The sequence below is a fragment of the Onychostruthus taczanowskii genome, unplaced genomic scaffold (assembly GCF_017590055.1).
Source record: "Onychostruthus taczanowskii isolate IOZ18803 unplaced genomic scaffold, ASM1759005v1 scaffold135, whole genome shotgun sequence".
NCBI classification, from domain to species: Eukaryota; Metazoa; Chordata; class Aves; order Passeriformes; family Passeridae; genus Onychostruthus; species Onychostruthus taczanowskii.
In genome coordinates this window covers 1,023,281-1,043,458 of record NW_024498518.1, presented here as the reverse complement: position 1 = coordinate 1,043,458, position 20,178 = coordinate 1,023,281, and the positions used below count along the sequence as shown (strand labels likewise).

The window sequence follows — 20,178 nt, the reverse complement described above, 5'->3', positions numbered from 1 at the left end:
TTTGATAACAATGTTCAATTAATCATTTTAGCAACCAATTATCAGTCTTTTTTCAGCTCTACCCAGCATCTTTTACTAAAGATACACCTTTTCACACTTACTTCAGTTGCATGATCATCCAGTGGCTCCCAGCTAGACAAATCAGTGCTGCCCTGGTAAATAAACAAATAAAACAAACACTAAATCAAAGCTATTTTAAACAAAAATAAGGAAAACCAGAATTATTTTGGAAGAATCTTAAGCATGAGCCAGAAAGGTCTGTGTTGTGAGAAACTGACTTTATGCTAAATCCAGCTGGTCTTTCATGGTGAAATGAACTAAACTGCAAAAAAACCCAAACAAACAAAATAATTATAATGTCCACTTAAATTTAGGGCTAATCCTCAACACTGATTCAATGCTTGATCCTCTGCTGTTGCAGCTGGCAAACACTTGAGCAATCTTTATTCTACTAATAAAAATTGGTAAACTGACAGGAGATTATTTAACAAACATGCTAAAACCATTCAGGTAACCACAAAAGTAACACCTTTCTCTGACATACAGATTTAACATAGCTTGATATCTTGAGAGAGATTTCCCTCACTAAATTCACAACAAGACCAAGATGACTATTGCACTATTTGGAAAAGGCAATCCACAGCTCTCCCTGCATTTTGATTCTGCTTGAAGTAGTTCCCAATGATTACTGTCTCCCTAGAGGCACCCTCTCCAGGTAACCTAGAATTCCAGTTGCTTTACAAACCAGCTATTTTGAAAAAAGTTGCTTAACAGCAGTAAGTGATTTTTGTTTGTTTTTTTAAATTTAAGCTCACATGAATGTAGCAAGGACACTGCTATGGCTGAGTGACAAAACATTATGTTTTTCCTCAGAGTGTAGCTTCATAAAAGTCTTTGTAATGCTAACATTTTGTTGAAGATATTCTGAAAGCATCAGGGATACCCTCCCAACAGAAAGCAGGATAACACACGTAAATTTTATCCCCCATCACTGCAGGTTTGCAAACACGTTAGTTTGATGCTATTGTGGTATGTTGTGTAAACACACCAACATCTGGAGAGATGCTTTTGGTGCAGAAGGCACCACCTCCCCAAAATTCTTCCCACAGAGAACGTGACTTCCTTTAGAGAGCCATTAGTACATACATACCAAAATACATCAGACACAAGCAGAGTCACACCTCAAACAAATCTGTGGAAATAGCATCTATGCTGGCTTTGCAATGGCTACTGAGAGCTTGTTGGAATAAATTATAGTTTTTCAGAAAACATTTAAGCATATTTGAGCCAGCCAAGTGATACAAAACCAAATTAATGCTGTGCATTATATGGCCCTGGCAGTTTTTAATCTGTTGATCTCCCAACTCCAGATTTGCCATTTCATGAATTCACAGCCACATAACCACAGGTCTGCCCAAAGAGAAGTCCACGGCAGTGAAAGACTTGAATTTAGGAGGCTAATAGCTACCTGGCAATAACAGGTGCCCAGGCCATACTGTGGAGATGCCTTAATAAATGAGATGACTTTGTTAGAGTGAACTATTCCAAGTGAAAATAAAGCAGTTCACTTACCCCCCAGGGGCAGCTAGTGAGCTAACACTCAATCGAGTCAAACAACCACCTGCAACACTTGTTACCTGCAGGAGGAGCGGCGCGAAGGCAAGAAACACTAACATTTACCTGTGCCTCTGCTGCTGCCTCTGGCAGGTTGGTGTCTTCAGCCTGACCCTCTAGGCCCTTCCCAGCACCTCTGGCTGCTACTGGGTGCTCTTCCTTCGGAAGGTCATGCGTGTGGACAGCCGAGCCCTTCCTCTTCGCCGCCTTTTTCTGCGACTGCGCGACGTCGCCCTTTGCTTTTCGCTGTCTGAAGTAAGCAAACTGTTCAGGAAAGATTGCAAGAGGTACAGGGAGAGGTAAGCAAGGAAAAAGTAGCAGGACCACAAGATTAACACAGTCATGGGTGACGGAGCTCCTGTCTTGATAAAATATATACATCTGCAGAAAAACTGCTTTATCTGCCTGCTTGCCACACATTCACAACATACTGGATAACGGTGCCATCAAGCAGCAAATCTCACACCAGCACTAAAGGCTCATTTCCACACAAGAACCAAAGTTTTACTCAGTGAAACTTCGTGTGCCAATAATAATCCAGAATTGCAGCAAGACAAATTAGTAAAGGAACGAGTTGCCAATATACTAGAAGCGTTAGGAAAAAACAATAATTGAGCAGTTTTCCTGCAAGACCAGCAAAAACAAGAACCCCCTCGTCATGGTGGCAGCACCAGCACACCCCTACAAATACATCTAAACAGGTCTTAGCCAGCGTCAGCTTTGAGATGAGGATTCACTTCCGTTAATTTTAATGCTCCTTCCCTGCCACCCCCTTAAGAGAACACAGCAAAACTTCTTCGCCAGAAAGCAGCCTCCAGTACATAAATAGAAAATCAATTAAGCCAGGTCATTTTAATTTCTTCTGTTGAAGAATCAGATGCTCTACTTTATCAGGCTATCACAGCTCTACAAAGCCCCAGAGACTTGTAAAGAATGTCACTGACAATTTATTACCCAACTCTCCCTAACACCCTAAACAGCTTAAAAAGGATTACTGTTATTTTCAACTCTAGTATTGTGTTTAGGCAGCATTTCCAAGTAGCATCTCCCACACAGCAGAAATCCAGACATCCTTCTGATAAGGAAAAAGACTTCTTCAAGGTTAAAACCACAGATTACCAAGTGCAGTGTTATAACCTTGTGATGAGACAAAACAGATAGTTAACTGATGACTGGATGTAAACATCACTGCCAAGTTCTACCTGCAATACATGTGAAAATCCACTGCTTGACAGCTTGGTTTTCCTGACAAACAGCCACCCTGCAGAAAAATCTTGTCCCATTCTTCTCATTCAGTTTGTGAAAAGTTCAGGAACTTCTACCTGACAGCTTAGCTACTCAACAGGTGCACAGTTACACATCTGCTACACCCAGCAGCCTGTTTAAAAGGTACATTTGCAGAAAGACATCAATTTCTTATGTACAAAAAACTTAAGATTACCTTAAGATTAATTTCTACAGTTACTAATACTAAAATCTAGATTAAATGAAGGTTGCCAGACCTGTGCCTTTCACAGCAAGCAGAACAGACCACAAAGCTGCAGAGAGACACAGATACTATCCTCTGAAACCAGATGTCAACTCCAGCACTCACTGATGGCAATGTGTGTCAAAAACAGCTACAGCACTGATTAACCTGATAACATGGGGAAACGGGGCAGGAGGAAACCTGCAGAAAAATGGAGAGTAGAGGAAACTGCTGAAGCAGGGAAAAAGGGAAGACAGGAGTAAAGCAAGCAGAAAAGATGAGTGGGCATTACAGAGAGCAGTTACTGATCCATGAAGGGAGACCAAGAATCTCACATTAAAATACCAGGACTTGGCATGACTGAACACCTAAACACTATACATTTTTAAATGCACAGGTCAAAGAAAACAACTTATTTTGTTCCATTCACACGCACTAAACATATAAAATCACAATACATGCCATGCAAAAACATCTAACCACACCAAAATTTTATGGAACTACTGGAGTTGATGGAGTGGCATGTTCCAGATTTATGGAAAAAGTTCTATTTAGAGCAATACCAGGTTTCCAAAGCCTTTTATCTGCTACACATAGTTAAGTGTTGTTGCAAGAGAATCTCAAATTCACAGCCAGCCATCCAACACGAAGCAGTGAGTGTGAATGTGAAGAAAGCAAGACACAACTGCCTCTGCCTCATCACAGTGAGATCCCATCACGCCTGTTTTGAATGATTTAGCTCTCATTTTGCTTTACAGAAGCCATGCAAAGGTGAAAGCTTGACTTTTAGCCAAGATGTAGCACTGCCACAGGAACCCTGAGAGCACTGTCCTCCACAGCATCCCAAGCAGCTGCTGTAAGACAAGAACACCTTGTAGACACCTTTCTACAGGTACCAAAGCACTGCAACTTCACTTCTCCAGGACCAGTGGGCTCAAAGTTGATGTATTACTTTATGTGCTTCAGAAATTAGTAGCAAAACCAACACCCAGAGAAAACAGAAAAGAGCAGAAAAACCACATCAGCACCAAACAGAAACAGGTTGTTCAAATAAACTTTAGTCCAGCTCTTGGATACAGCACACATAAGCAACAAGTGATCTTAGACAAAACCCAGAAATATTTTCTAGACCTTCCTCAAACTGATGAGGTGAGAAAACTTCCTGGAAAACCTGCACTCATTTTCCAAGTCCTAACTGTAAAATGGAAACAGAGCAAAACTTCCCACACCTGAGGTATGGCACAGAGAGCTCTGTAACTAGAGGCACAGGTGATCAATATGCAGACTAATTAATGTGAGGTAGAAACAAACAAGGAGAAAAAAAGCAGCACTGAATAATTAGGCTTGTTCTGCTTCTCAATTACTACCCTGACTATGAGCATTGCATTTGATAGAAACAGGAATCTGAGGCACCTGATACAGTCATACTTAGCTGCCAATTACAGTCTCCAATAAATACAACAGTTGGCATTATTATTATTAGGTGATAAATGCTTCTCAAGAATGGAATTTTAAATTCCTATATGAAAAAGAATAATGCAAGCACTGGTCTGAAAAGGAGAACATTTAGATCATATTTCTTTGCTGAGCCATTGCTTAGCAGACTAAAACCTAGGGATGCCAAAGATGAAGTAATTCCTTTCCTGGAGGGTGGGGGTGAGGCAGAAAGCCCCCAGGAGTTCACACCTCCAGAGTGAAGCAGCACCAAACTGCAGTTACATCACTGCACAGGCTGCTACACCAGAGGCTCTCACACACAAGCCAGCCTCCCTCCTGTCCCCTGCCGCCAGCAGCTCCTGAGAGATGGTTCAGAAAGCTCCTCTGATGGACACTGAACACTGTTGTGTCACACCAGAGGTGGGAGCACCTTCAGCTGCTCCAGGCTGCACCACAGCAAGGAGAAGCTGCACTTGCCCATGGCTCTTCCTCCCTTTCAAAACTGTGCTGTATCCATGAGGAGGGGAGCACAGAGAAAAGTAGGAAAAAAAAAAAAAAAAAAAAAAAAAAAAAAAAAAAAAAAAAAAAAAAAAAAAAAAAAAAAAAAAAAAAAAGCAGAGGAATAAAAAAGAGGAAATGTCACCTGGGTGTTTTTTGGAAGCTGTCTGGTGCCCACAATCTGCCAGCCAGGGAACAGATCTCTGTGACATTTTCATCAGCAGAGGAAGCACTACATCCATGCAACAGCAACATTGATGGGGCTGCTAATGATGTTTGGTTTTTCTTTTAATGGGAAGAGGGAGATTTAGCACACAGTATAAAAAAGAGTAAATGCAACCCTGGCTCTGCAGGTATAACTTGAAACAGAAGGGAAGCCCCTGCTTTTTTTCTTTTAATGGCAAACAACAGTTTACCAACAGGTGGGAACTAGTAACCTACTCAAGCTAAGTCTGTCACATTTTTCAATCATAAACAGGTCCTGCACCTGGAGTTAATGTATGTTAACAGAAATATTAACACAGGTCGTGCCACACTAAGGTAACCTTTCAACCTGAAGAACTGCTGCTCTCAGAACTCTCTCTTGAGCAGCTGTTCTCCAGCACGAAATTGTGTTCTCACAGCCCATCACAAGGCTGGGAAGGCAGGCAGATGAGAACCTGCTGAGCAGGAGCAGGCAGTGTGGAATCCATGGCAGCATCAGGCAGGGCCAGGCCAGGCATGGAGGAGCTGCACTGCCCGTCACCAGGCTGCAGCAGAGCTCCAGCTACGACCCTGCTCCCTTCCTTCCACAAGTGCTCTTTGATTTTCCTGTGCGCAGCACTGGTGGGAAGCAGCTGAAACAGACACACAGGACAGCTCCAAGGCACCTCTGACTCCACTAGCCAGGTATCCAGGCTGGTTCCCTGCAGAAAGGACGGGATCTGGAAAGATCTGATGGGTCCCAACTTCCCCTGAGCCTGTCTAGCCATAGCCCTTTCCAGTCCTAGTGGAATGGTGAGAACTAAAAGCTTTATTTAGCAGGGACAGCCAGAAGAGAAATATGCCAAACGCAGCCCAAAACCCAGCAGAAATGCCGAACTAAAAGGAAAGTAACCAAGCGTTTACAACCAGCTCCTTGAACATCGCTACCAAAACAAAGCAGAAGCTTTGTTTATCTAACGGGGTTAGCACACAACCAGCGTTAAACGCATGGCTGCAGGTAATAATTACTTGGGGAATGTTATCTTTATGAATCAGCCTCATCCTCCGAGCTCTACACAAGTCCCTAAACTACACCCAAGAGCAGACACTGAAACGTTCAAAGCTTATGAAGTGTTTGCTGGAAACCATCAAACCGAGCCCAGCCCTCCCTCCCCCTGCGCACACCCAGGCAAGCAACAAAACACCACCTGTTCTTTGGGATCCTCAGCTGCGAACGCAGTATTCCCACAAACACCGACTCCCGGGCTAAAATGGGAGAGCTGGCAAGAAAAAAACCCAAAACGCAAGGAGAGCAGAGCCTGAAGCAGGCACACGCACAGCTGCGGGCTGCTCCGCGCTGGCCCAGGCAATGTCTCCATGCCTGTGCAGCGGGACGGGCCCCGCAGGCACACGCACCGCTGGGCACTTTTCCTACGGAGCCTCGGTGCCAAGAGAGCCCCACCGGGCTCCGGGGACACGCCCGGGCCGGCACCCCGCACCCGGCTCCGGAACCCCCCACGGAGGGGAGCGACCCGGGCCGGGCTGAGGCGAAGCAGGCGGGGCCTGGCAGCGCACCGGCACCGGGGAGGGCGCAGCCTCCGCCTAACCGGGACCCCTTCCCCTCACCTTGGCCCTGCCTGCCTCCAGCTTGCGCCTCCGCGCCTCCTCCTGAGCCTCCATACGGCGGCCGGGCTGCCCCGTGCCCCCCGCGCCCTCACGGCGGCGGCGGCAGCGCAGCGTCGGTCATGGCCGCCCCGGGCCCTCCCCGCCCGCCGCCGCGCCAGCCGCGCCGCGAGGGGCGGAGCTCTGCGCCCATTGGCCACAGCTCCTGACGCGCCGCGGCCGCCGGCCAATGGCGATGGCTTTCCTCAGCCGGGCTCCGCCCACTCGCGCTAAGTGGCTGCTGGGATAGCCCGGGCAAGCCGGCGCGAACAGCCGGCCACGCCCCCACCCGCGGCAGCCACCAATGGGAGCGTCCGGCGCCATTTCAAAAGGGCCGCCGTCCCCGCCCAGCGCGGGAGACAGCCAATGGGAAACGCGGACTAGGAGGAGGCCAATGGAGGCGGGGCTAGCGGCGGCCAATAGGGTGCGAGGAGGGTTGGTGGCTCCTTTCCCGCCTTTTTGTTTATTTGTAAATTTTTAGCCAAGAAATGAATTAATGCTCATTGGTTCTGAGGTGCATGATTCTCTTCAGTAGTCAGCATTCTGTCCTGTATTACTTAATGATTTCTTGCTCTTCATGCTAATTTGGTCGCCATTCTTTAATCCCTCGATTGTCATTTTCTTGTGCATGGAGTTGTCTCCAACTTTCCAGGCTTCTGTCTCCTCTGGAGTCTTCTGGTTACTCCAATGTCTTTGAAGGGCCAAAAATTTAAGATCCCAGATGTCCACCCTTAAATTCCGTTTTGCTCTGCTTATTGAAGCTACAAAACTGTTGGCTTCTTTGTATTTTGAAGTCACTGAATTATAAAAATACAGGCTTTAGTCAAATGTGGTACTCGGAGCAGCGTGCTGGATTGGCAAACATTAAAAAGCCCGTCTGCCTCGAGGGCAGTGCCAAAAGACAAAGTCTGAATGATGAAATGTCTTAGGGAACACCTCCCAGGATCAGGCAGCCACAACTTTTCTGGGCAACCAGAAAAGGGCTCCACAGAGAATAATTTTTTTCCTAATATCCAATCTAAACCTGCTCTTTGTCAGTGGGAAGTCATTTCCCCTTGTCCTGCCACTCCAGGCCCCTGAAAATTGTCTCTCTCCATCTTTCTTGTGCGCTCCCTTCAGACCCTGGAAGGCCACATGTAGGTCACCCAAAGTTCCTCTTTTTCAGGCTGATCAGTACCAAGTCTCTCAGCCTTTCCTCGCAGCAGAGCTCCTCCACCCCTCTAATCATCTTGGCCATTACCATAATATATTTTAAAATTGTCTTTTATAACTCATAGAAATTAAAATTAAGGGTATAAAATATCAAAACCAATAAAAGACATCAAAGAAATGCAATACTGGTATGGACCTCATCAGGTTATCTAATCCATTCTTACATCTGAGGAGCCCTGCAATGTTCAACACCGTTGGGTTTTTAATTGTTCCTAAACAACTTGTGTGAAAGTTTTTTTTTTGTTTTAATAGCTGCTCCATCATTTCCCTTAGTGGGTAATGAAGCTTTCTCTCCCTGTTTCTATCAGGTTTTCTCTTCCTCATTAAGCCAAATGTTTTTCCAGACAAACCCCCCACTTCACCCCGTTCTTTGATTGTATCCTCTCATTTATTTAAAAACTGCTGGCCTGTCTTCTTTTCACCATCTACTTACTAATTAAACAAAGCCAGTCCTTTAAAGTCTTCCTTAGAACCAACATTTTGTAAATGCACCCTTATTATTTTTTTTTTTCTTTCCTGGACTTTCTTTCCCTCTTGAACCACCATGTCTAAAAATAAGCACAGTGCCCAAACTCTGACTTCAGCCCTGCTAAATAGAGCAGAATAATGATGTCCTGTGAGGTGCACGTAACACACCTGTTATTCCTTTGTGGCATTGCTTTTGCCTGGTTTTGATCTTTTGAATTTTCATCCTCAAGTGCGATCTCTTGTTTGGGATTCAGTGTAGCTACAGAGCCCTTCCAGCCAGATCTGGGGTGTGGCTGGCACATTCCTGGCACCCCATTAGTTAGCGGGTTGTAAGATGTCCCAAGAGTAAGGATCACGCTGTGACCAAGGCATCCATAACTGTGGGAGAAGAGAGATCCTTTAGCAGGTTTGCTGAAAAGTGCCTTTTAAAAAAAATCCCTGGATTAAAAAAAAAAAAAGAAGAAAAAAAAATTCCTGGATTTCCTCTGGGATACCTGTCACATCAAGCAAAAAAATTCTCTTTATTTCCTCTTTAGTAAATTCACACTGGTGCTGTACTTTTAATGGAAGACTTATACCTGGTTCTTTTTGTCAAACTCTCTCGTGGCCCTCTTTTCATACTGCAATGAAGGCTCTAGAAATTCAGCTTTTAGGGGCACTGAACCAAACCAGTTGATGGTAGAATAATCAGCTCAGTATTCACCAGCAATAAAAAAGGGGTGGGTTTCTTTCCCAGCACAGGAGCAAACCATGCTTCTGCACTTTGCAGGCATAACTAGGAAACTCCTTGTCAAAGGCTGCTGCAGCTGCTCACGTGAAGGGCTCAGAGAAAAATCTTGTTGGGGTTTCAAGTATAGAAATGGACTCAGAGTTGTTTCCCAGGAGAGCTGCTGGCAAGTGAGAGGATTTTCTCCTCCTGCTGTTCAGCCCAGCTCTGACCCAGCACAGCTGCCTTAGGGATCCCTGCACCTTGGTTTCCCCGAGTTCTCCAGAGCCTTCCAGCCCGTGTGTTTTTAGGGATGGGCTGTAGGGTCTGTGCTGCTCTCACACGGCTCAGGAGCATCCCTGAGCTGCTCCAGCTGCCAGCAGTGGCTCTGCTGCAGTTTTGCTATGGCCTTTCGAGTGAGGAAGGGCTTCTAACTTCTCTCTCCTGGGAGCAGAGGATTCTAACTTGGTTGTAACTTGTCTCTCCTGGGCTTAAAATCTCCTACTGAGAAGGAGTGTCTGCCACTTGGCTTTTTTTCTCTTGCCTTGGTGTTCATTTCATGGATGTCACTGATAAATGTGGCCCTGTTTTTATGCTGGTAGGGCTTTGCTGGGAAAGGGAGACATTCTGCAGGTTTCCTGGGAGATGGTAACCAAAAGGATGTTACACCATAGCCTCTTGATTCTTGAACTTACCCAGGGGAGGGTTCCAGCTATGCTCCTTCTTCTTTTTACTTACTGTGTGGTGATAACTCATGTAAAGGGCTATGTTAAAAGTGTGCAGACCCCTTCTAGTGGAATAAACAGGTGCCACTCAGCAAGACCATAATCTGACTGCTGGCACTGGTCTTGTTTTAAAGAACCATTGGCTTTTATTTCTTTCTTTCTTGTCCACTAATGTGCCAGGCATTTGCTTTGCCAAAAGTACACAAGCTCCTGTGCCTGGAGATGAAATTGTTTATGTTACCTGTTGACACTATAAACTTAGCAACCGGGCACAAGCCTCTGAGCTAATTAAAAGTCTCTAACAACACAGAGGCCAGGCTTAGTGATGCTGCCAGGGGAAGGATAGCAACCATTAGGAACAGACAAATAAATATTCGGTCTAAATAGCCTTCCTGTGAGCATCACAACCTGCAGCACAAAAGTATGTGGAGAGAAATGGCAGGAAAAGCTGTGTCTGTGAGCTTGTGAATGCCTGTGCTCATTCTGAGCTGGGAGTGAGACTGAAGCTTTTATCTGCTTCTCTCCATTTCTGCTCATCTTGTATTATTGTTTTTTAATAATGGAATTATTCTGTGAAGATTGTGGAGGGGAAAAAATGAGCCCTGGAAACCTATCTGCCTCTGTTTAGCTTTTTAACCTGCTTTTGCCTGCCTGCTCTTCCAGGAGATAATGGCAGATCCTTCAGTGATGGATCACCTGGCACGACTGAAACTCAAACTGCTAGAAAAGGTAAGGGAATCGTTCTGCAGGGGTCACCTCTGCTCTGCTTTTTGCTCTTGCCTGTTGAAGCATTAGCACTGTGTGTTAAAGCAGTATAACTCTACTGAGATACACTGAGGAGTGGTACTACTTGCTTTCCCTTTCTTAAATAACATTCCACAAGTTTACCTGGACCTGCAGTAAATTAAATTGACTTTCATTTTATGGGAGATGTCACCAGTTAGCTCAAAGCCAGTTTGAGCTGGGACAGACAAAGTTTAGGAGTAAATCTTGGGTAAAGAGAATCTCAGATTGTTTTAAGGCAATTTCATGTCTGCTTTCACATAAGATGTGTTGCCTGGTCAGACCTTTGCTGAATCAAGAGTCCAAACTCAACATTATCAAGTTCTTCATATGATGCAGCTCTCTGCCCTGAAAAATAAATTATGTCTCCTGATTCACCGTGCTATCAATTTTAAGGTCTGGAATAGCTTGCACAGTTGGAAGCATCACTGTTCTTCACTGTAACTACATTTGTAATGAGACATTTCCTACTTCTCTGTTTCCTCTATCCCAAACATGTGCCATAGGCCTGGAAATCTTTATGAGCTTTTCTGCCTGACTTATAACCAGTTCTGGTTATGGTTCTGCCAACAGAGACTAGAAAATGAACAGGAGAACTTAGAGAAGATGGAATTGTCTCTCCCAGCTGCAAGTAAGAGAAGCGTTTGTCCTAATTTTAGTCATATTTTGGAAAGGTCTTGCTTATGTTGTCAGGCATGACTTCCTCAGGAGATGATCCCCTCTCTTCCCTTCATCTGTGAGATAACTGCTTTTGATCTTTTGAATTTCTTCAGCTGTTTTTTTCCTGACCAAGGGAAGTGAACAACCAGCTGAGCACTACCATAGGATGGATTCCTGCCCAGGCGTCCTCTGCAGCCTCTCAGCTGGAGCAAACTGTGCTGATCCAGCTTCTCCCAGCTCTTACACCTAGGAGTACACCCTGCTGTAGTCCAGCTGTTTGCCTGGCTTTGGTGATCCTGAAAAGGCAGGAGGAACCCTTAATTTCTTTGCATGGCAAAATAATATAAACACTGTTTATATTATCTAAGGATCCAAGGCCACCAGTAGAAGCTCGGTGATCTTTCTAGACTGTACTGTGGGCTCCTGTTCATTGATCTGGTGCACAAATAGTTGGAATTTTCTGATGCTGTGGCCAAACATTTTTAAAAAATCCCCTATAACAGCTTACAGTTTCAAAATACAAAACGGTGCTTTCCAGAGCAGCTGCCAGGCACGGCTCCAAAGTGCATGAAAACATTCTTGCTTATCTTCGTTTCAAAATCAATCGTGTGTGGGATGAGCTGAAAAGGAAGTTAATTCAGAACAAAAAGGAAACAGAAAAGTTGGCATTCAAACCAGAGTTTTATGGAGCTGTTACTACAAACAGGCATCCTCTGCATGCCCAGGGCACTTCTAGAAAATTTCAGCCTGAAATGGATTCCTAAACCAGGAGGTTAAAAGGGGGCTTTAGAGAGCAATCTTAAGAGTTTATTATCTGAGGTGTTCTGCCTTTGCAGAGCTGCTGAGCAGCTGTGGCTGCACATGGCACAAAGTCATTATCCATGCATGTATTTGACAAGAAAAGTAGCCCAAGCCTTTTGTGGAAGAACTCAAGCTGTTGAAGCAGAGCTGTGCAGAGTCCTCAGGCAGGTGCAAAGGAGTCTCTTTATTGCAAAAACCAGACCTTTTTGAGCAGTTAGGCCTTTACCAGTTACATAGTTTTAAATCATATCAAACACAATCCAACCAACCACCATACGTCACGATGTGAGCACATCATGGTGATATAAATTCTTTTTCTACCCCTAATTCAGCTGAGTCTCTTTCCCACAGTCCTTTAATGCTTAGCGAAAGTAGCAGGCATGAGCAATGATTTTACAAGGGTAACAAGGCCTTATTTTGTAAGTTTTTACCCATATGCAACATCCAGCTATCCAATAACACATTTTCCACATTCATATCATAACACAGGTGCTGTAATAGCTCTGTCTTTGTGATCCTTTGAGGAGATAATGGAGACTCTCCCTCTTCCAGGGAACAGACCTCAGGACATGCTCCATGCCCTGAAAGAAAGGAAAGATCTGCTGCAGGAGCTCAGGGTAAGAGCCCTCTCTGGCCAGGAGGAGCAGACATGTCCCAGTTACCTGCACACCCACTGCTGATGTGGGTTCAGTGTTTTCCTGGCCTTTGGTTCTGGGGCTGGGCAGGATTTAGTGCTCTGCTGCTTTGGAATATAAAGGCAGGGCCAGCTAATCAGGGAAAGAGCCTGGAGAGCAGCCTGGCTTCTCTCGCTGCAGCTGAGGGAGCTTGCACCTGCTTCAGGCACTAAGGTGGGATGATTCTGCTTCTCCTGAGCTGCTGTGTCAGAAACTTTCTGTGCCAAAATGCAAAGAAGGGATTTTTAGCGATGCCAAAGTAGAGACAGTAGTAATTGTTATTTATTCCTAGTTTGTGGAGGATACCAACAATTATTAAAATGTTTTCCCAGAATTTTGCCAGCTTGTTTTGCACATTTTTTTTTTCCCAATCCTTTTTGCTTATGCTTCAAGATCTGTGGGAAGGAATATAGAGGCACTGGCAGTGCCCTTGCTGCAGGTTCCCAGGGCCTAATCCCTTTTAGTCCAGGGAGCATAACCATACTGTCTGCCTTGCTGTGACCAGATTTTCTTTAAGAAAATACTTGACTTTGCAGGAGCAGCACCTTCTGGAAGAGCTTTCACAGCCACCTGCACCAGATGGGGGACACTGCCATGACCACAGAGCTGCCCTGCCACAAATCTACCAGATCCCTTTTCCAGCTTCCCCAGTGGAGCCACCAAGGATTATCCAGCAGACAGTAAGGATTGTCTCCTAGAAAACACCACCAGCACTGTGCCAGTCTGAGCTGACAATCATTTGGGAGCTGTATGGAATTGTTCATTCCACAAAAAGGGACGATATGCCTCTTGCTCTTTTATGGGACCCTTGCTGCCTGCAGTGAAACCTAAGGGGAAATCATCTTGCCAATAAGGCCCAAAATTAACAATGGGAATGGTTTACTCTTGGAGCAAGATGGCAAAAAGAGTGGTCACCATGTCACCATGACATATTTTAAGAAAATCCTTTCGATAGGGTTCTCTCCTGAGAAGTTGAGGAGTCTCAGGAAAGAAATGTAAATAATAACTATTTGCTGTTGTGGAATGCAACAGGTATATTTGTGATTGATCTGTGTTGGTTGTGTTTAATTAATGACCAATCACAGTTAAACTTTCTGAGAGTCACGAGCTTTTGTTATTATTCTTTTCTTTTTCTTTTTAACCTTCTGGAGGATCTTTTCTCTCTATTCTTTTAGTTTAGTTTTAGTATTTCCTTTTAATATAATATCATATCATATCATAATATAATAAACCAGCCTTCTAAAACATGGAGTCAAGATTCTCATCTCTTCCCTCATCCTGGGACCCTGGAACACACCCATGGAATGGCAGGGCTGCTCACACTCCAGCCTGGCCATTCAGTCACTTTCTAATGCACCTCACTGTCTGCTCAGGCAGTCCACAGCCTCAACAGCGTCTCCACGACAATCCCAGAGTTTTCCTGAAGCCTAGGCAGATGACAGCTGTTCCCATAGCTAGGGAGCTGGCCAAAACCAAGCCTGACTTCTCCATTTTCCTTCCCGTTCCAGGTGCCAGCTCAGCCTGCCACCATCATCCAGCAGTTGCCTCAGCCCTCCCCTGTGATCACACAGATTCCCCCAGCCCAGCCCTCTGCAGCCCCCCGCTCTGGGAGCATTAAGGAAGGTAACAACCCCTCCACAGGGCAGCCAGCTCCTGCCACCAGGCCTGGAGAGGGCAGGGCAGGTGCTGTGGCAACTGGAAGGGGACATGGGATGGTGTCCAAGCTCGTTAGGGATGTGCTGTTTAATGAGCTGGTGGAGCTTTGGGAGTTGTGCTTCATAGATGGGATGGGTACCAGTTGTGAAAGGCATTCTGTTGTGAAACTCTTATCACTAAAACTAAAGAAAAAGGAACTACAGACTCGAGGGAAGATTGGGAAAGCAAAACAGCTCAACTCGTGGCGCTGAGTAATATTAACAAAGTCAAAGTCATGCACATGGATGGTTCTAGAATTGGCAAACAGGCTTCTAAAATCTGGTTTTATTCTTTTGTTCCTTCCTAAGCTGCTGTTCAATCTCCTCAGGCTTTTGTTTGTACCCTGTGTTTGGAAACAAGACAGAACATCTGAAAATGTTGTTCTAAATATAGTGCAATGCCAATAAAAGAGTTTGTTTCTAAACCTAGGGGGTGCTACTGGGAAATAATACATGAGCTAAAACCTGGGACAATTTCCCTGGCTTAGCCTTCAGCCAAAGGTTCATCCTACCCAGGAATCCTCAGTCATGGAACTGCAGTATTTCTCAGCTCATACTTCATCTAAGTGTCTGGATTTTTGAATCAGAATTTATTTCCATAACCAAAATAGTCCAAATCCACTCATGACTTCTCTGAAGCTGCTACATGTAAACTACTTTTTGTATGATCAGTAAAAAGGAAAATGAGAGTTGCCTTCATTATTTTTTCCCTTCTTTTTTTTCTCCCCTCTTCCTCTTCACTTCTCCCCAAGTGAATTAGTTACACTGCACAAGTCCTTTGGATCCCAGAGATTGTATAAGGAGATTTGATGTGCCTGAAATGACAGACTGAGGGTTGGACTTGATGATGCTAAAGCTCTTTTCCAACCTTTTCTATTCTAAGAGTCAGCGGACTCTCACTCAAGGTGGCACTGCAATATCACGTAAATGTGAGGAAACCTCTCCCATGAAAGCAGTGATCTGGGGCTGGAGCATTGGAGAGCACAGCCACGAGCCTGTCCTTGCTGCAGCAAGGGAAAGCTGCAGCTCAGCTCTTCTCCATCCTGCCTTGCAGCACAGGCAGGGCTGTGGGCTGGCAGGGCAAGACAAAATGCTCAGCAGCAGCTTTCTTGTAGGAGGGAGGAGAAACAGGAAAGCTGGGGTGAACAACCCCATTCACAGACATTAACTTTGCAGTGTCTGGGGAAATAGTGCCAATATTCTTCACAGGTGTCTTGGTTTGAAAGGACAGGTGTCTGTTAAGGAAGGCAGGGGCCTTCCTTGAAAAGGAAAATGTAAGCTCTTTCTCTCTGAATTATTATAATTTTTTAATTAAGGGGTTTTCAGATAAAGATATGGAAATAGGAAGTTTTTTTACGAGGAAAATTAACAAAAATACAAATGCAATAGTACGAAAAACCTAGAAAATAAACTACTGACAGAGTTAGAACATGACTTGACACTCTGTTGGCTAGCTGCAATAGTACGAAAAACCTAGAAAATAAACTACTGACAGAGTTAGAACACGACACTCTGTTGGCTAGGGTGTTAGTAGCAGTTTTGATTAAACAGTGGCTGTAGTTTTCTTGGAGTGACAGATGTGGTTTTGTTGAAGCAGTGGTTTTGTAGAAGGGTGTAGGGGTTTTTTGAGGGTCTGGTGGTGCTGTAGGTGGGTTTGGTCTTTTTCTGGGAATGTAGTGGAGAAGATAGTTGTTCTTTTGGGAATTTAGTGGGGAAAGGGTGTCTCTGTTGTTTTAAGTCTCAGATTATATTTAAGTAGGAATGTGTGGCTCTTCTTTCTGGGTGGAGCATCTTACAATGGGATGATGTAATTTTTATCAGCCATGCAGTGACACTCAGTGGCCTATAAATAGAAGATATCTCTCTGGAGGGAGGATTGGTTGTGGAAGAGATAAAGAAAACTGCCCAGTGAACAGAAGATAACTGCCCTACTCCTAACAGATGGCAAATAGAATGCACACATATCTTACAAGTCAGGACAATGTGCCCCCTTTCAGCTGCTCTGCCTTTGTTGCAGTGACCACTCTGTGTGCTGGAGGACACTCCTTACCACGATGCCTCTGCTGCTTGTCAGTTTTGGATAAAGCTCTTACCCTTTCCTTCCCTTCCCAGATGTGGTGGAGATGATGCTGATGCAGAATGCTCAGATGCACCAGATCATGATGCAGAACATGATGCTGAAGGCTCTGCCACCAGCCCTGCTCACACAGCCTGGGGGAGCCGGCTGTGCCCCGCTCCAGCACCCGCGGCAGGTAACACCACCCAGCCTGGAGGGCTGCTCTCAGAGCCTGGCTGTGCTCTCCACTGCTCCAGCCCCGATCACTGCTTTCCTGGGAGAGGTTTCCTCACATTTACGTGATATTGCAGTGCCACCTTGAGTGAGAGTCCGCTGACTCATAGAATGGAAAAGGTTGGAAAAGTCCTTTAGCATCATCATCTCCCTGGGAGGGCACCAGGCCTGGGCAAAACACACAGAGAGCTGGGAGAGCCAGAGCACTGTGGAGGACGCTGTGACTTGGGAAAGATGGCAGAGGAAGAGCATGCCCTGATGGCTACCTTCCTCTCCAGGCCATCCTGGCATGCTGCATTTCCCTGGCATTGACTTATGGAATAAATTGGAGGGAGTGGGGGCTGAGGATCAGGTGAAATCTGAAGTGACCAGGTGTTCTTGGACCTTGTCTACTGGAACCTGCAGATTGTTCTCCAAAGGTCTTCCTTTCCCAGGGGGTGGCTGAGTGGAACCCTGCCCCCTCACCTCGGACCCCGTGGGGGGCACAGGTTTCTGCAGCCGCCCTTTGTCTCTCTCCAAGAAGGAGCTGCAGCTCGCTGCTCCCCTGGCCGTGAAGGCAGAGAGGCCCAGAGCACCTGTGGTGCACCACCACCACCACTACCCTCCCACGGGGGTGCTCCCAGTGCCCCCCAGGAGCTTCCTGCCCACCTCCACAGAGCAGCCCTGGAGCAGCGGCTCTGCCCAGCCCATGTAAGTCAGCAGGAGCTGTGACGTGCGCTTGCAGCCCTTTCTCCCTGCCCAGGTGGGGTGGCAAGGCGGATTGTGGGGTAAATGTGGGGATCTGACAAGGGTGAGGATCATACTGGTCCCCCACCCTGCCTTTTGGGTCTCCCTGTGAGCACAGCAGTCACCTGCTAAATAAATCAGGGCTGGGGAGGGGATGGGGAAGTGTTTTACATTCAGGCTAAGGTTCCCAGCAGGGTTTATGTTCTTAAAGCACTGCTGGGACATTTGCTACTCAGAAATTCCTGGGAAAATAAAAACCCAAACCACCAGCTAAGAAAAATGGTACAAAGAGAGGGGAGTATCAGAAATAATGCTGAGCCTTTGCCATAAGCTTGTGCTTGCAGCTGAAGGGGGTGGATTTCAAGTGCAGAAATGGCTGAACTTCTCCCCAGGATGCTCCCAAATCCATAGAGCCCCTCAGCCCTGTGCAGAGGACACAGCCAGCTCCTCCAGGGGCTCACTTGCTTTGTGCCTTCCTCTGAGCTTCTCCTGCTTGCCTTCCTAGGTGCTAGCAAGTTCTTACATGCCAAGGCTGGTGAAGAAATGCCCCTTGCTAGAGCGTGGAAGCGCGGGTGACATGGGGACACACCGAGAACTCAACTTTTATTTCTGTCCATGGCTCTTTCAGAGCCTTAGTGAACAGGAGAACAGGATGGAGGCAGCTGCAGCCTTGGGCACGGGTGACCTGCTGGCAGGGGTATCTGTACAGCCCTCTTCAGCAGGGGATTTGAATTCCTGAACAGATTATTTCCCTAATGGGATTATAAGGGATGAACATTTCTACCTATTTCCCCTTGACACGGGTTTGTAATCTGAACCAGTAAAGAACTCCTGGCTCCTGTCAGGATCTGTGCAATTCACTGCAGAAATCAGTAGGTCTTGTCATGGCCTTCAAACTTTGTTCTTCCTCTTCTTCAGCTGCCTGCCACCACAAGGTATGAGACCAAACTCATCTTTTTGCAGCTGCAGCACTACTGGCTGTCACTAAATACAATAACCCTGTTTTTTCTTGTTGCAGGTGGCCCACATACTGACAGTACAGGATCCTCTGCAAGTGGACCATAGCTTTTCTAAAACCAATAAAATCCTGCTGTTCTTCCTCAGCCATTGACATGTCTTTTTCTTCAGCAACATAAATCAATCACTTTTCCCTCCTTTACTTTTCCCTCCTTTACTTTTCCCCAGAGGACAGGCTTTTATCCATGCCCATGTTATCCTGTCCTTTTTAGTTTTATTTACGACTTCTTAAAAGGCTCCCTCAGAGTTTTTATCAAGCAACACTTTTTCATTCTCTCAGCAGCCTGGTTTTGCTTAATATAGAAAGATGAATGATGATTTTATAGTACTTTCTCAATATCTTCCCACCTTCTGTTTTTAGAGTGGAGAACATCTGTACACTGGGTTTGCCTCATGCAGTTTGTGAGTGAGTCTGATTAAGAAAACCCAGGGACCTAAAGTTTGTTTGGAATGAAGAAAAGATAGTAACTATCACTGCTGGAAACTAATCATGTGCCGTCTGTGTTTCAAAAACAATTAATGAATAATTTATTTACTATGTAAAACCGACCTTGTCCTTTGCCCTCTCTGCTCTGTTGTCTTTGAGATTCTTATTGCTCTCTGCAACTCCTCACTTTCTACAACTACCTGAAAGAGAAAATGGCCTCAGGTTGTGCCATTGGATTGAACATTAGGAAGAAACCCTTGACTGAAAACATTGTCAGACATTGGAAGAGGCTGCCCAGGGAAGCACTTGAGTCCTGTCCCATCCCTGTAGGTCTTGATGTGGCATTTAGGGTCACAGCTTAGTGGTGTGCTTGGCAGCGCTGGGCTAACAGCTGGGACTCGGTGTTCTCAGAGGCCTTTTTCTGCCTTAATGATTCTCTGAGCCAAATCTGCTGGGGCCTGGCAGGTTTAGCAATAAGTTGTACTTGGTGATACAAATATCTGCAGTTTCACTGTCTGTTTGATTATTGTATTTGGCTCTAATTGGCTCCTCCCTTTGCAATGCTTACTGTGGGCAGCATTGGCTCGGCAGAGCATTCCCTCCCAAGGATGGGCATGTGAAATAATGCCTGCAGAGATGTCTCCTCGTTAGATTTGTCTAAGTCCTGTAAAGCTTCTGCAGAGCAGGCATGGACCCTCTCCTGAGCATCACATCCCCAAACCCTGCGCCACACACAGTTTCCTTGGATGAAGGATGTCCTCAAAGATGGGATGAGGCTCCTGGTAAGTAGTGTAGCTCACAACTCACCCTCAGGAGAGGTTCCAGAAGTCACTCCATATTGTCCCACCACTGCCTCTGCAGTTGCATCCCAGTGAAGCAGCAAAAAGCCTGGCCAATGCAAGTTCTTCTCCTGCTCTGTGTGTATTCCTTGGAGACTGCAGGATTGCTCTACAATTTCCAGAGGAGCCTGACTGAATAACACCATGCTGCCATCTCAACACCTCAGGCTCAGCCAGGCTGGCTCCCTGACGGTCTCCGGGCTGGGAGTTAAACTTTAATGTGACTCGGGGGAGAAGAACCCAGGCATGACTCAGCCACCCACATTCCTGCCCTTCCCCTCCCCACTGGCAAGG

General features: G+C 45.8%; 2 protein-coding genes across 15 annotated transcripts in view; one reads left to right on the top strand and one right to left on the bottom strand.

Moving 5' to 3' along the window:
• Nucleotides 1-6,962, bottom strand: part of PCNT (pericentrin) — a 71,398-nt gene extending 64,436 nt beyond the window's left edge. For all 14 annotated transcript variants that reach the window (XM_041397067.1, XM_041397068.1, XM_041397079.1 and 11 more), the window contains exons 1-3: nucleotides 6,827-6,962; nucleotides 1,681-1,878; nucleotides 102-152 (exon numbers count right to left, since the gene is read on the bottom strand). In XM_041397067.1, coding sequence (XP_041253001.1) covers nucleotides 102-152; nucleotides 1,681-1,878; nucleotides 6,827-6,880 — 303 coding nt within the window. In that variant the 5' untranslated portion in view covers nucleotides 6,881-6,962. The remainder of the gene's footprint in view (nucleotides 1-101; nucleotides 153-1,680; nucleotides 1,879-6,826) is intronic.
• A 3,674-nt stretch (nucleotides 6,963-10,636) lies between these two features.
• On the top strand, nucleotides 10,637-17,557 carry CUNH21orf58 (chromosome unknown C21orf58 homolog; the record flags this gene model as incomplete). The annotated part of the gene is made up of 7 exons (XM_041397094.1): nucleotides 10,637-10,702; nucleotides 11,330-11,387; nucleotides 12,770-12,834; nucleotides 13,428-13,571; nucleotides 14,400-14,514; nucleotides 16,698-16,837; nucleotides 17,399-17,557. Coding segments are annotated over exons 1-7 (741 nt in total), but the record flags the coding sequence as incomplete, so codon positions are not given.
• Nucleotides 17,558-20,178: the final 2,621 nt, after the last annotated feature.